The sequence below is a fragment of the Octopus sinensis genome, linkage group LG7, assembly GCF_006345805.1.
Source record: "Octopus sinensis linkage group LG7, ASM634580v1, whole genome shotgun sequence".
NCBI lineage: Eukaryota > Metazoa > Mollusca > Cephalopoda > Octopoda > Octopodidae > Octopus > Octopus sinensis.
Genome location: NC_043003.1, coordinates 39438592 through 39455119, shown reverse-complemented (window position 1 = coordinate 39455119; position 16528 = coordinate 39438592). Strand labels below are relative to the sequence as shown.

The 16528-nt window shown below is 38.5% G+C and overlaps 1 protein-coding gene across 3 annotated transcripts; it reads right to left on the bottom strand.

Moving 5' to 3' along the window:
- Nucleotides 1–1177: 1177 nt before the first annotated feature.
- Nucleotides 1178–16144, bottom strand: LOC115214166 (beta-1,3-galactosyl-O-glycosyl-glycoprotein beta-1,6-N-acetylglucosaminyltransferase 4-like). 3 transcript variants are annotated; one of them, XR_005000012.1, is made up of 4 exons: nt 15090–16144; nt 7100–7990; nt 1606–1813; nt 1344–1480 (listed from the first exon to the last, which is right to left on the bottom strand). XR_005000012.1 is itself a non-coding variant. In XM_029783249.2 (3 exons), the coding sequence occupies exons 1-3, from the start codon at nt 15241–15243 to the stop codon at nt 1209–1211; spliced, it is 1317 nt and encodes a 438-aa protein (XP_029639109.1). In that variant the 5' UTR covers nt 15244–16144; the 3' UTR covers nt 1178–1208. The 3 variants fall into 3 exon arrangements, 1 of the variants encoding a protein (XP_029639109.1); XR_005000013.1 differs by having other exon boundaries at nt 1398–1480; nt 1687–1813; XM_029783249.2 differs by lacking the exon at nt 1606–1813 and having other exon boundaries at nt 1178–1480.
- Nucleotides 16145–16528: the final 384 nt, after the last annotated feature.

Genomic DNA, 16528 nt, shown 5'->3' with positions numbered 1-16528 from the left:
ATTACAATTTTCATATCTCCTGCGCTACATACATTCACAGAACTATGAATCAACCATAGAAATGGGAGTGCCTCAGCGTCGTTTATTACCTCGTTTTACAGAGGCCCATGTACTCGCCACTTGTGTGTGAGTATCATCTTTCGAGTTAACAAACCTAACGCTGTAGTTCACCGTTCTATGCTTAAAATTTTAACCATCAATTTCAGGAATGTGAGAGTACGCCCTCCACAAATCACTGGAAATTGTGGTTCCTGAAAGAATCGAATGACGTATGCATTCTTCCAGTGTGTCACGATTCCGACATGGCACCATATAAAGAAAAACCTGTCTGGTCTCGCAACACCCTCCTCCTAAAAACCACTGCTCGGATAGCACTCTTCCTCAATTGTACTTACGTCATGAGAAGACTGTTTCACCGATCTCAACAATCTACCCAGGTCCTCTGCACGTACTTCCTGAACATAGCTGTTATAATCAGCAGCTGAGCAATGGTTCACCCTCAGTTCTTCAACACAAAACCAGACATGAGTAAAGGAAAAGCACTACAGTCCTAAGAGGAAGGGTGCTACTTTCAAAGCCATGTGTCTTTCCTCACTGACACAGACTCCATGCATCTTTGGCGCTAACATCGTCAATACATATTCCAACCACGTTTTCTTGTACTCATAAAATGCTTCTTTCTTTTGGGTATAACACCCAAATCAAGCAGATCGGTTAAATTTCCAGGTGGGTGAAACAACAGAACCCACCGTCAACAAGCGGTTTCAATATATTTGTCAACATGTGCTTTTTCGCAGACAAAAGAGTTCTCATGTTCGGCTTGTTATTATGGAAACGAGTATGAATGTGTCTGGCTTACGATTGGCAAAAAACTACCCAAATTTTTCAAACTTTAATAGCTAATAACTTTTTATTTATTGATGTATGGCGAAAATGATTTTCATGGCATTGATTAGCCTATAAATGTGTATCATCACACTGAATAGGAAATCAATTTTACCAGAAATTGACCTTCACAGCCAAGCAGAAAAGATCCCTTATAACATTATTTCAATATTTACATCAAAACTGGACAAAACCGAATAAAATATAAGGGTAATTAATAAACAAGGCACAGCGGCCGTTACCAGATTTTAGAACCGTTCACTTTTCCGACTTTTCTTCGGTTCGTAAACTAAAGCCATGTCGAAATTTTCTGAGGTGTAATTTTAAGAGTTAATAAACTTCAAGTGTCTGTAAAAAGTATCATTGAATGCGGCTTGTGTTACTGTTCGATTATGCAGTATTTCTTCCAAACATTCAATAGCTGTTGGGTTAAAATGGAGGTAAAATTTATTAGCAAAGAGGTGGTTCTTCTTGAAAATATTCGGGAGATCTTTTGATGAAAATACGCACACACCACGTACCCATTTACCATAGCAACGATCAACACCTTTCCAAGCCGAGTAAGAAGCAAGCCATAATTTGGATTCAGGATGTCCTGAAAGAGAGATATAAATTCATGTTGATACACACCTGCATACATAAATACACGTCACGTGCGCGTGCGCGTACACGAGAGAGAGAGAGAGAGAGCGCCATATATGTATTATACTTAATACTGACTGTTGATATACCAGTTATTTCAGTATTTGTCCTGAGATAAAATCTCATATGGTCTTGCTGTATCAAAAACACAATAAATACCAGTGAGAGACCAAAATTCGTCCTAGCAACAGCCGGTGAGACCGCCAAATTCATTTCAGCCTTTTGGGATCTTTTCATTGGTGCGCAATCGCAGCTAGCCACATGTTCGAACATGAGTTCTTCGTCTCTGAAATAGGGAAAAGTGAATAAAATATTCACCGATGTTGCGAATAACCGTCCGGCTCATTAAAAATCCAGTGCACTCTACTGAGATACGATTTAATTAAAATAGCCATCTACAGCCATTTACTGCTCTCTCTCACATACCCTTTTTCTCTTAGAGTCTCTCTTACACGCATGTGTACTTTATACATATAATTTCGCTAACAGACAAGTACACAAACCCAGAAAAAGACAATCTAATAGATCGGTAAATCATGTGGATATGAATTAAAGAATACTGTATAGAAATGGTAATTAACATATAAGTAACATAGGCGTAGGAGTGTGTGTGAATAGCCGTATGTATGTGTGAGGGTGCATATGTATGTGTGCGTCTGTGTGCGTGCGTGTGTATGTTTGTGTGTTTTGTGTTGGCGGGAATGTTATGTGTGTGTACGTGAGTGCGTGTGTGCCTCTGCCTGAGTATGTTTGTGTTGTTTTAATTGTCCTTGTAGTGTGTATGTGTGTGAGCAACCGTACGTGTGCATGAGGGTGTAAATGTGTGTGTGGGCATGTGTGGATGTGTATGTGTGTGTGAGTGTGTTGTATTTATCAGGGGTTCTGTGTGTGTCCGTGTGTCTTGGGTTTATCCTGGTGGTATGAATGTGTGTGCATGTGCGTTTTGTGTATGTTGGTACTGAGTATGCGTTTGTGTATGTGTGTGTGCGTGCACGTGTGTGTTCCGTATTTGTGAGTGATTTGTTTGTATTGTTAGTGCAGTGTGTGTGTATATCTGTGAGTGTGTTTGTGTGAGTGTGTCTCTGTGTCTTGTATTTGTCATGGAGGTGTGCCATTGTGTGTGCATGCTTGTGTGTATGTGTGTTTGTGAGTGTTTGTTGTGATTGTTGGGATTGTATTGTGTGTATATGTGTGTGTGTTTTCTTTTGAGACTGTGTGTGTGTAGATATGTGTGCATGTATGCGTGTGTGTTTGTGTGGGTTGTGTTGTATTCGCGTGTTTGTGTGTGTATCTGTATGTGTGGGTGTGTTTGTGTGAATGTGATTTGTAATTTTCGGGGTGGTGAGTGTAGGTGTGTACATGTATGTATTTACGTATATGTGTATGTGTGTGTGTGAATCGTATTACAAGTGTATATATGTACGTGCTTTATCTTGGGATGTGTGTGGGTTTGTGCTCTAGTGTGGGCATATTGTGTTTGTGCGTGTGTGTATATGTATATACGTGTGTATGCGTCGGAGGTTTGCCTTATATTTGTGTGTGTGTGATTTTGTACATCTGTATGTGTTTGTTTTGGGTGTGTACCTGGGGGGTATATTAGAGTATATTGAGTAGTGGTCTGTATTTTTGAATAAGATTATTTATTTGTGTTTGGTCAGTGATGTTGTCCGAGCATTGATATAGTGGGAAAACTAGGAATTTGGGGGACGTGTTTTGTGCACAGAGATCTAAGTGCCCACCAAGTGGTATCTGTCTTGTGGTGGGATCCCTCAATTGTTGGCGGTGGACTGTTATCCTTTCTCTGAGGGTAATGCTCGTTTGCCCTATGTAATCTTTGTGGAACCCTTCACACCTTATGGCATAAAGTAAATTCTTTGATGCGCAGATGAAGTTATTTTTAAGACAAAATTGTGTCCCAACTGGAATTTGTATATATATATATATTAATAAATAAAACATATGCATATATATATATATATGTGTGTGTGTTTTGTGTGAATGTGATTTGTAATTTTCGGGGTGGTGAGTGTAGGTGTGTACATGTATGTATTTACGTATATGTGTATGTGTGTGTGTGAATCGTATTACAAGTGTATATATGTACGTGCTTTATCTTGGGATGTGTGTGGGTTGTGCTCTAGTGTGGGCATATGTGTTTGTGCGTGTGTGTATATGTATATACGTGTGTATGCGTCGGAGGTTTGCCTTATATTTGTGTGTGTGTGATTTTGTACATCTGTATGTGTTTGTTTTGGGTGTGTACCTGGGGGGTATATTAGAGTATATTGAGTAGTGGTCTGTATTTTTGAATAAGATTATTTATTTGTGTTTGGTCAGTGATGTTGTCCGAGCATTGATATAGTGGGAAAACTAGGAATTTGGGGGACGTGTTTTGTGCACAGAGATCTAAGTGCCCACCAAGTGGTATCTGTCTTGTGGTGGGATCCCTCAATTGTTGGCGGTGGACTGTTATCCTTTCTCTGAGGGTAATGCTCGTTTGCCCTATGTAATCTTTGTGGAACCCTTCACACCTTATGGCATAAAGTAAATTCTTTGATGCGCAGATGAAGTTATTTTTAAGACAAAATTGTGTCCCAACTGGAATTTGTATATATATATATATACATATATGTACGTACCTACCTCTACATGTATATATACACGCATATATGGGTACAGGACACAAAAAAAATGTCGAACACAACAAGAAACGAAAACATAAACACAAAACCAAGGAACTGGACATTTTTCTTAAACAAAAAAAAAAGAGTACAGGACAAATAACACAAGGAAAATTCCCCTTCTTCAGTCGCCATAGTTTCATCTACTCTGCGTACTCTTTCACCACTCTTCCTCTCACTCTTTCTTCTGTTGGCCTGCTCGCTTAGCCAGCGGGGTGGCGTCATTCGAAGGCTAAAACAATGCGAACGCATTGTGACCAGCGATGTGTAGCAACATCTGATGGCCTGGTCGGTCACGTGATCACGTGATATATATATATATATATATATATATATATATACACACACACATACATACATACATACATACATACTTCGAGACTGACCAGACGGAAGGATCCTGAATAAGCTGCACCAATAATAGTGCCAGGTTGTATCTGCAATCGCAAGTAGCCTGACTAGTGGGAACACGTACAGGTCATTATATGTTGTATAAAACTGTAAAATAAATTTTGCGGATAAACAAGTCTCTATACTCTTTATATTATTATTATTATTATTATTATTATTATTATTATTATTATTATTATTATTATTATTATTGAGTGAGAGAGCAGTTCATGCCATCAAAGTCACACTGGGGTAAACATCTGATGGTCTGGTCGATCACGTGATATATATTTATAGGCGCAGGAGTGGCTGTGTGGTAAGTAGCTTGCTAACCAGCCACATGGTTCCGGGTTCAGTCCCACTGCGTGGCATCTTGGGCAAGTGTCTTCTGCTATAGCCCCGGGCCGACCAATGCCTTGTGAGTGGATTTGGTAGACGGAAACTGAAAGAAGCCTGTCGTATATATGTATATATATATATGTATGTGTTTGTGTGTCTGTGTTTGTCCCCCTAGCATTGCTTGACAACTGATGCTGGTGTGTTTACGTCTCCGTCATTTAGCGATTCGGCAAAAGAGACCGATAGAATAAGTACTGGGCTTACAAAGAATAAGTCCCGGGGTCGATTTGCTCGACTAAAGGCGGTGCTCCAGCATGGCCGCAGTCAAATGACTGAAACAAGTAAAAGAGTATATATACATATCTGTAAATTAATATGTGACAATTATTCAATAGCCAAGATAAAACTCTGAGTCTCGGATGCCGAAGTGGAAATCAACAACACCATCTCTTCAGTTATCTGGCCATATATATATACATAGGGGTAGTAGTGGCTGTTTGGTAAGTAGCTTGCTTACGAACCACATAGTTCTGGGTCCAGTCTGCGTGGCACCTTGGGCAAGTGTCTTCTACTATAGCCTCGGGCCAACCAAAGTCTTGTGAATGGATTTGGTAGACGGAAACTGAAAGAAGCCCGTCGTATATATATCTATATATATATATCTATATATTACATTGTATAAAAGGGCTTAGTAAAATAAATTACTTTGCCACATACTGAACTCATTAGAAATAGCAGCCAAAAAAAGATTTTTTAGCCATTTCTAATACTTAAAGAAAATTTCTCTCAGATAGTGTTTACTCAAAATAACCCACGAAGGTATGGGGGTAAAAACATTAAAAAATCACAAATGCAAAGATTATTTGAGAACGTACGTTTCTAGATCAGCCAAATACAATTCGACATTTCTTTCGTCAGCCCAAAATTTCTTAATTCGGATTTGGAAACACTGAAAGTAGGAGCATACCCTTTTGGCGACTTTTCACCTCAGAAGAACCGTTCAAACTAACAGTGCCAACAAATTCAAAATATGCAAGCGAAGAATTCCTGCTCTCCCCCTTCCACCCACTCTCTATTCTTCCTATTACTCTTTCGTTTTTCTCTCTTCCTTTCTCTTATTCTTTTGCCTCTTCTCCCACTATTCAATCCTCTTACTCATTCGTTTTCTCCGTTTGTTTCTCTTATTCTTTTACCTCCTTTTCTCCCACTATTCTATCCTTTTACTCTTTCGTTTCTCTCTTTCTACCTCTTATTCGTTTATCTTCCATTCTCCCTCTCTTTTTCTCTCTTATTTTATCTCCAAATTTTTACCTCTCCCCTTTACAGTTCTCTGTCTGTCACTATCTCTTCATCACTCTTCCTCCTTTGCTCACGTTGCTCCTACGTGACCATCGGACATTTTTCTTTTTCTTTTAACTTCTGTTTCATACTTTCTTCCTGTTGCAGCTGGACAAGGAAGACGTATTCTTGTCTGTCCCCTGTCCAAGCTTGTTTCTTCGTGTTCGCCAACACAACCTCGTTTAGGCTTAGCAGCCCTTTCTGTTTGTTTTCTCTTTCCTGTTTTTGCACTAGGTTGTGATCTCTTAAAATAGAATGCACATATCAATTGCTAGTATTGAATATATTCTAATGTTTTTAATACTTTTCTTGGCCCAGTTTGTGTCTTCTCAAAGACTAGGATCTATTGTTAAGCCTTGAGCAGTCACTGAGCCTTCCAAAAAGCCTAAATAAAAAACCACATCGATACACATATCAGTTTCTCTTCTCATCAGACTTACTATTCTAACCTTTTATAATTCGCGGTAAACACATCCTCCATTCATTCTTCTAAACTGCAACCCACTAAAATTACGTTCCTTCTCATTCATACATACACCTACCTACAGATGTTTGAATTTATCATCAATTACAATCGATGCTACTTATCTGTGAGGCAAAATAAAGCCCCGGGTGTACTATCCCGCAGTATCTCATTAAGTCACACACATTTACACAATATCTAATATTTATGAAACTGCTTCCAGTTGGGTACTTCTAGCCTTTAAATATAGGTATATCAACTGTAAACAGACATAGGATGCTACTACATACATAAATCTAAATAATGATAAAACGGTAAGGATTCGCAATAATTTTCATCAAAAGTAAACAGCATGTCTTACCACTGTAGGATCCAGGAACATTAAGATGCGGGTTGAAAGCAGCATGATGTAATGTTGACCAGAAGAACTCATCAGGACTGTACACATCGGCGACCCATTTCTGAAAATTCTTGGATATATTGCTCGTGCTCACATAGTGCACGAAATCCCTGGAAAACACTCCATATGCGCTACCTTTAACTAGACGGATTTTATGAGGTGGATCTGGCTGACGTATTTTCGTTTTGACCAATATAAGTTCATCCCGTGTTTTGTTCTTTTTGATTATCTTGTATTTGAATTTGGAACGACTCAGTAATGCTTTTCCATTTGTCAATCCTTCTATATCATTAGAACCATTATATATCTTCAGGATTTTGACTATTTCGGAATTAGTTTTTAACGGGAAACTTTGACCACAAAGATTGATAAGATATTTCCATCGCGTTTTGGTTTTCAACAAATCCTGCAGGCAGTTAAAGTCAGCCTGAAGTCGACTCATTGAAGCATAAACAATAGTCTCTAGTTTAGATGCTATAAATACATTATCGAAACAGTTTGCAAGAGCCTTAACCGCTAACATGAATTCCTTATTGGCTTTCTTGTCCACATGCAAGCAATAGACATTGTGTCGGCGATAGATACTACGGAGTAACCTTTCCAATTGTTCCAAGTCTTTGTGAAACACAATTGAGTAGGCGATGGGAAATCCTTCCTCAGCCACGCTCACGATGTATTTGTCGTAATGACGTTCCTGTCGGAATTTTTCACAGTTAAGAGTCCAATTCATGTAAGTCTTTAATGTAATCGCCTCGTATTTTTTGTCAAATTTTAAGCATCGTTTTATTTCCTTTTCATCACCCGAAAATACTTTCTTACAGTCAATGTCATTCGTTTTGTAAGTGAAATCATCTACAAAGAAACAGAAAGGGAAATGAAGCATTAGATATGAATGTATATATACATATACATACATATAAATATATCAATCTATCTGTCTGTCTGGCCGACTGTCTGCACACACACACACACACACACACACACGTGTATTTGTATATGTGTATTACATATGATATATATGCATGTATATATATATATATATATATATTTGTAAAAAATGAAGTTCGAAAATGCTGCTGTATTATACAATTTTTAATTTTTTTAATATACATTATAACATGTTTCAGTTCCTGAAATGAACCTTATCAAAAAAGTTATATATAAAAGAGACAGCTCATGCCGTCAAACACAAGAAATTCATTTATAATACACAACGGAGTCAGACATCTTAGAGTTCATGTATAGTTGATATATAGTTCATGTATAGTTGATATATAGTTTGAAGTATATGTTCAAAGTGTTCGATGCAGTGGCCCACGGTGGCGATACGTATTCAATACAAAAAACAGATCAAAGTGGTGGAAAGCGGTCAATACAGAAGATTGATGTTTCCGAAAGAGCGAGGAATTCATTTTTACCTTAAGCAATTGTGATGACCCATGGTGGAAGTTCGCTGGGTGGTTCTAGTGAGGTTTTTTGTGAAATGCTCGGTTTTATAATGCCTGTTAGGTGGTCAATCTAGCGTAGCGTGACGTCATCAATGTTTTGACCAATCGTTTCGTTAGGTGGCTTTAACCAAGTGGAACGGGACGTCATCATTATTTTGACCAATCGCTGCATTATAACTCCCTCTTGTTGTTTCCTGTCTTGACCAGTCGCTTCGTTAGTCAAGCATAGCGGGACGTCATCCAGATTCTGCCCAATCACGACTTATAGCTACATTAGATCTGCCCCCTGTCTGTACTTGTTAGGTGACTATTCAAGCAGAAAAGGACGTCATCAATATTCTGACTAATGACTGTCCCCTGTTTGTATCCTGTCCATTCTAGCAGAGCTAGACGTCATCAACTTGTTGACCAATCAGAATCGGGTCTGACCCTTAGCTGTATCGTATGTATCAGGGTCAGATTTGCACGAAAGAATTTTTTTCCTTTTTTACTAAGGCATATTTCCGTCAGAGTGAGTGTCTGTTTGAAGTAGCGGCCGTGGTGAAATTTGGTTCTCCTTTTCGGAGGACTTATCTTTTGTTTTAGTATTCCTGGCCCAGGGTGTTTAAACTTGGTCTAAATTTTTTATGAAATATAGTTCTTTATTTTGGCGTTGTGTGAAGGTTGCGTTGTCACTGAATTTATAGAGCGGGTTAGTTGTAAATTTCGGATTTACATTTCCAGCACATCTATCTATGTGTCCGCTGACCGGTATTTTGCGGTAATCAGGGTTCTAATTTGTGATTTATGCACCGCCATCCTGTTACGTAAGCTATTTTTTTATGGCCTATATACTGCCTATTGCAGCCTGCGCATGTTATGACGTAAATAAGTTTTCTGATGCGCAGGTGAAGTTTGTTCTAATGGTGAACTGGTGGCCTTGTTCCAGTATAAATTCTGATCCTTCTTTCAAGATGACACAGATTCCGCAGTTGGCCTTCCACATTTTCTAACTGCTGGTTTTGTGGTTGATGTTGAGTGCAGTGTAGCTTGGGTTAAAACCTTTTCAAGGATTTTGGTTGCCGTTTACTTTTAATGATGGTGTGTGTTTCGAGGATCCGGTTCATCTTTGGGTCTCCTTTAGTAGGGCTGTGCTTTGTAGTATGGTGTGTTGAAGGCCTCATTGTTGAGTGGTTGTGTGTAGAGATGTAGGGAAGGGTTTTTAATTGTTCTCTTTTTTGGTTTTGTTGGCATCACCTTTAAGGTACATCCAAGGCTTGGGCCCCGTGCCATCCGCCAAAACAAAAATCGCACTATATATATATACAAGGTGTCCTGTACCCATATATATATATATATAAGATATATATATATATATATATATATATATATATATACAAGGTGTCCTGTACCCATATATGAATGTATATATACATACAGATGTAGGTACGTACATATATGTATGTATATATGCATATGTTTTATTTATTATTTTGTTATTATTAAAGAGGATGCCCTGAAACTCCCATACTCCCTTCCTTCAGGTGAAACTCTCGTGGCGTCCAACAACATCAGAGACTTGGGAGTAATTGTGGACAACAACATAAGCTGGGCCACTCATATAAACACCAAAGTTGACATGGCCCGCAGAATGTGATCCTGGATTCTCAGAACTTTCCAGTCGAGAGATATCCACACCATTATCCTTCTCTTCTCCACTTTTGCCCGACCCCACCTTGAATACTGTTGTCCACTGTATTCTCCCCACACAATACAAAGTATCATAAAAGTTGAAGCACCTCAAAGGGCAATCACAAAAAAGACAGATGGCATGACAGCCTCGACTATTGGATCGACTAGAAAAGCTAAAACTTTATTCTCTCCAACGTCGTCGTGAGCGCTACATCATCTGCATGATGTGGAAAATATTCCATCAGCATTGCCCAAATGATGTTGGCATCACCTTTAAGGTACATCAAGGCTTGGGCCCCGTGCCATCCGCCCAAAACAAAAATCGCACTCTCATCTCATAACACAGTACGGCACAATTATTTCACCTCAATTGGCCCCGCTCTCTTTAACATTACACCAAAACACATTAAAACAGAACTGACCCTATAGGGTTCAAGAAGTCTTTGGACAGATTCCTTCAAGAAATCCCGGATAAACCCCCTACACCCGGATATGTCTCTGTAAGCAATAACTCTCTACTTGAGTGGGCCATAGTGCCCAAATTCTGACTTGAAAGACTTCACCAGGTGGTGCTATTAAGTTAGACATGGCCTGGGACAATAATGGCCGAAACCTATCAAAGTATCAAAGTATCAAAGTATATATATATATATATATTATATATATATGTATGTATGAATGTAACCAGCAACCCCCATCAAACTTGCTGGGTGAGAAGAGTGATTATTAGACAGCTAGCGGAAGGAAAAACAGGACATGTCAAAGGACGATGAAACGGCCATCCGTGTTCTATTGTTCATCAGTCTTTTGGTACACGTGTTATTATCAGTAATACCAAAACGAATAAATGTTCCCATAAAAACCATTGTCACTTTAAACAAATACCTGTGTGGGTTGCTCAAAGGATTTGTTCACTTCACTTTTTATCAAGATCAACTTGATAAAAGAAAAGAAAAAGAGAAAAATGTAAAATTCCTTGGCCTCCGTGCGTTGAACACGACGAGAGAGTCCAAGAGTCCATTATATATATATATAATATATATATATATATATATTTCCTTACTGCCCACAAGGGGCTAAACATAGAAGGGACAAACAAGGACAGACAAAGGGATTAAGTCGATTACATCGACCCCAGTGCGTAACTGGTACTTTATTTATCGACCCCGAAAGGATGAAAGGCAAAGTCGACCTCGGCGGAATTTGAACTCAGAACGTAGCGGCAGACGAAATACGGCTACGCATTTCGCCCGGCGTGCTAACGTTTCTGCCAGCTCACCGCCTTTGAGGTGCAATTAGATAAGTGTCATAGACATATATATATATATATATATATACACATACATACATACATACACACACACACACACACACACACACACACGCACACACACATATATGGCAACGAAAAGATAACAGAAGATGAATATATTCGTTTATCAGAGAAAAAAAAACATTCGTACGTGATACTACCATTAACTCTCTGGACCATGACTCACCAGAGACCTTGAAGTAATTGTTCATAACAATCTAAGCTGGAGTTTTCATGTAAACAGCAAGGTTGACTTGGCCCGTAAGATGTGCTTCTGGATTCTGAGAACTTTCCGAGCTGGAGATGCCTACACCATCATCCTTCTCTACTCTAGTTTTGCCCTACCCAACCTTGAATACTGTGGTCCCCCGATACGAAGCAACTCTATGAAAGTAGGTCAATCACAAGAAAGATAGGCAGCATGAGAGGTATTGATTAGTTGGGTCGACTAAAAACTCAATCTCTACTCTCTTCAAGACCGCCGGGAGCTCTACATCATTTGTGTTACGTGGAAAATATTCTATCAATATTGTACAAATGATATTGGCATCAATTTTAAAATCCATCCAGGACTTGGCCCCCGTGCTATCCGCCCACTACAAAAAATCGAACTCGGTACACATAGCAACATAACGTCACAATTACTTTACCTCAACAGGTCCAGCTCTCTTTAATACTAATACCAAAATACATCAAATCGGAAACGGATCCCCAAAAATTCAAATGTTCACTGGTAAAATTTCTTTAAAAACTCCCGGACTAATTTCTACACCCGGATATGTCTCCAACACTAATAACTCTTTACTAACGTTGCTATGGTGCCCCATATATGACTAGAAGACTTCACCAGGTGGTGCTATTAAGTTAGAAATGGCCTGGGCCTATACTAGACGAAACCCATCAAAGTTATCAAAGTTATATCTCTCCCCGCCTTACTTCGAATCCTAATCTTTAACAAAGGGATGCTGCTCTCATATCTGTACTTAATTACCTCTTTTTCCTTTATCTTGACTTCACTTCTATTTCTCTCTCTCCCTCTCTCTCTCTCTTTCTCTAACTCCAAGAGTATAAAACAAATAACAGTATAACAAAAAATACATATATTATTACCTACACTTCATACGTAGTCGTTGATAACGAACAAGTTATCTCCAAATTACATACTGACAGGCCAATACTCTCTCTCTCTCTCTGAATATATATATATATATATATATATATATAGATATAGATATAGATAGATAGATAGATAGATAGATAGATAGATAGATAGATAGATAGATAGATAGATAAGCTGGTAAGGATAGGTAGAGTTCCTCCTGAAATTGACGAGACCTGGCTGGTGGCAGCCATACTCTACCATACAGAGGAAGATGCAGAAATTTTGAAAATGTCAAAAATTCCGGAGGTGAAGTGATGGGGATATGGGCTAGAGGTGACAGTCCATATAAGTCTGCCAGACCTCCATAAGATTGTGGAAGAGCTGGTTTTGCCGGATGAGACTAGATTGAGGATTGTTGTGGAGGGTACACTTCCAATATGTTTTTTGTGTGGAGTAAGGGGACACATGAAAGCCAAGTGTTCCCAGAAACACGATGAGGAAATAACAGAAAAAGAAATTCAAGAAGAGAGTACAGCCGTAGAGGAAGAAAAAATGGAGGAACCATTTACGGTGGTGAAAAGAAATTAGAACCACCACCAAAAAGCCCCAAGGAGAAAAAAAAGAAAGACAAACGAAGAGAAGGATAAGAAAGAAAAGAGACAAAATGAAAAACCAAATGAAAAACCAAGTGAAATGCGAACGCACGAACCGTCGCCTTCAACGAGCAAGGAAGAAGGAGTGCGAAAGAAGAAAGGAAACGAAAGAGACAGAGACATTTATGACGGACGAAGAGAGTGGTAAAGGATATCAGAGAACGAAACCTACAGGGAAACACTTAAGAATCCTCGTACTATATGAAAAAAAAGGGTCGAAATTGAAAAGAGAGTAACAAAAATGAAAAATATAATCAGAGTGAAAATGGGAAACCTTGAAGGTAAGAAGGGTATGCTGTTGGAGAGAGAAAGAGGGGAGTGGATAGTAGAACTATTTAGAAAAAAAAGTGTTGAAATAACACAATTTCAGTATAGATACGATGAGCTGCCGCACGTTGTATTTTTTGACGAATTAATACAGCATTTGTTGTAATTTTGTGTTAAGGAAAAGACACAAGACGGTAAATTAAAACTGTAATTTAAAAAACAGTGAAATGGAACTACCCATTTAAATTATATTCATAATTCATCCGAAATGTACTTTCATTTAGTCCAATGTATTGCTTTGTCTTGTGCTATCCCCTCTATGTTATGGCCGTAGAGCCAAAATAAAGAAACGGTGTGTAGACTAGACGTCGAGTTCTGTTGAGTCGAATCGTCGGAAGTGAGAGTTCGGTTGTTGAGTAGAGGTACGTTATTGTCGAAAGCACGCTATTCGAACGTGCGAAATAACAATATATAAAATATGTATGTATATATATGTATGTATATTTATATATATATATATAAATGTTTACATATACATATGATGGACTCTCCCGTCGTTAGACGACGTATGAGGGTTTGACAGTTTCTTCTCGTACAACCACAGATGATTTGTTTATAGAGTTCAAATGTTTGTGTGGACATAAGCTGTGTGTGTGTGTGTGTGTTTATATCATGGGTTACCTTATGGGCAGAAACTGGTGCTTTCTGTTAGTGTGTGACTTATGTGTATTTGGTGCATTTGAGTTTGGCTAACCCGTATCCTACCCTACCAGATATTTTGGGGATGTCTTATGTGTATTTGGTGCATGTGGATTTGAAAAATCCGTATTCCTACTCTACCAGATATTTTGAGGGTCTCACCAGTGACTCCAGATGGTCCAGATGCTTTCCCTGTTTTCATATCTTTGTCTTATCTACCATACTAAGATAGATAGTTCCTTTGTTAGGTTCACACGTGGGAGATTCCCTTTATGATATTCATTCTCCACATTTAATAGCCTTGTATAGCAACTCTTCCATGCCTCTTTCTTGTCAGAATCACTAAGTACAAGCATACCATTATCCATCCGTGCACACACCTCTGCCACAACATCTCGATTCTCTCTGACATACTGTCTAGCAATCCGGGACACCTCAAGTCTGATCTTCACCCTGTACGACATAGGCAGATATTTTCCTATCTGCTACAGCCCTAGCTAAATAAACCTGACGTCTAGCTCCTTAAATATGGAAGACCTTGTCTGTGTGGCGTGTGTGAATGTTTTGTGTGTGTTTTGTGTGTTGTGTGTGTATGTGTGTGTGTTGTGTGCATGTGCGTATGTTTTGTGTATGTGTGTGTATGTACGTATGCATGTGTTTTATGTGTGTTGTGCGTGTGTTTTGTGTGTATGAGAGTATGTGTGTGTGAGTGTGAGTGCGTGTGTGTGTGGAGGGGTGCGCGCATTCTACATTGGGCTTACATGTCAAATTCCCATAAAATATGAGACTATGTACTCACCCTGAAATATCGCCTGTGTGTTCCTGTAACTGAAAGAGAGAGTGCCAACGGGAGTTCTTTGGGATGCTAGAATTGCCAACAGAAATTGGCACATCATGAATATAGTTAATATGGAAATTACATATGACTTGATACGTTCATCAATAGAAGCCATTATTTGTTGCTGTTGTTGTTATCTATATAAATATTGTATCGTGTATTGATATTTATGTTCTTTCGATTTGGTCTTGTTCTTCACTTGGAAAATTTTGTCTATGATATTTAGAATGGCTTTAGAAATTTTAATGTTGTGTGTCTAGATGCATTCCTATCAATTCTGAAGTTGATGGTGCTATAATATGCTTCTTAAAAGGGCTACAATATTAAATTCAGATAATTAGAATAAAAATACTGACGTAAATCTATAGCTTATTGAAAGTTGCGATGTTTTCAGATTGATGCGGTGATAGAAGAATTGAGATTTTTGCATTACTGGACACCGAAATTCTTGATTCCATTAAAAGCAGAACTCCTGTGTGCATCACTTGCAATAGATATTTCCCCTCTGTCTACATAAATGTGGCGAACACCATAGAACTCAACAGAACTGAGACCAAATTATTGATGTTTAAGCCGAAGGTCAGTCTAAATCCAACAAATAAAGATCGTTCAATACGTGATCATCTGTCTGTTTTAATTTTTTCTGTTTGTTATTTTTTCGCATTTAGTAATTTTGGAACGGTGTCATTTTCTAAAGATGGTTCGGTTATTTCTCATTGGTAGAACGACTATAGGCTCCCTTTTGGCTCAGATTGTTGTTGTCATTCTTCTTCTTCTTATTATTATTAAATCTGTGAAAAGAAGTTGTTTATGGCCTTTTCAGAGTAATATATAACCAATGAGAAGATTCTGAAAGATGTGTTGTTGTTCTGGGAATGAAATGGCAGCGATGTGTTTAGACTTAGATAAACTTAGATATGTTTCGACCAAAGATTGGTCCAGGCCATGTCTAACTTAATAGCACCACCTGATAGGATTATTCGAATCCTATTTAAGTCAAGTTTTGTTTAAGTCAAGTTTTGTTCAAGTAGTGAGTTCTTGTTGGGTGAGTTGTATCCAGTTTTGTTCAAGTAGTGAGTTCTTGTTGGGTGAGTTGTATCCAATTATGGGTGGCTTATCTGGTATTCTTTGAAGGAATCTATCCAGACTCTGTTTAAAGTTGATGGGATCCTTTTCCTCTTTGATCTCCCTCGGGACAATGTTAAATAGGGCAGGGCCTGTTGAGGAAAAGAAATTATGTTGCAGTGTACATGTATGTTGTGATCTTGAATTGGGCAGGGGACGTATAGCCCGTGGTCCAAGTCTTGGATGAACCTTGAAGCTAATGTTTAGAGAGAAGTTTGGAGATCAGGCATACAGAACGAGAAAAATAACTCGTCTATAAGCTTGTAATTGAAATG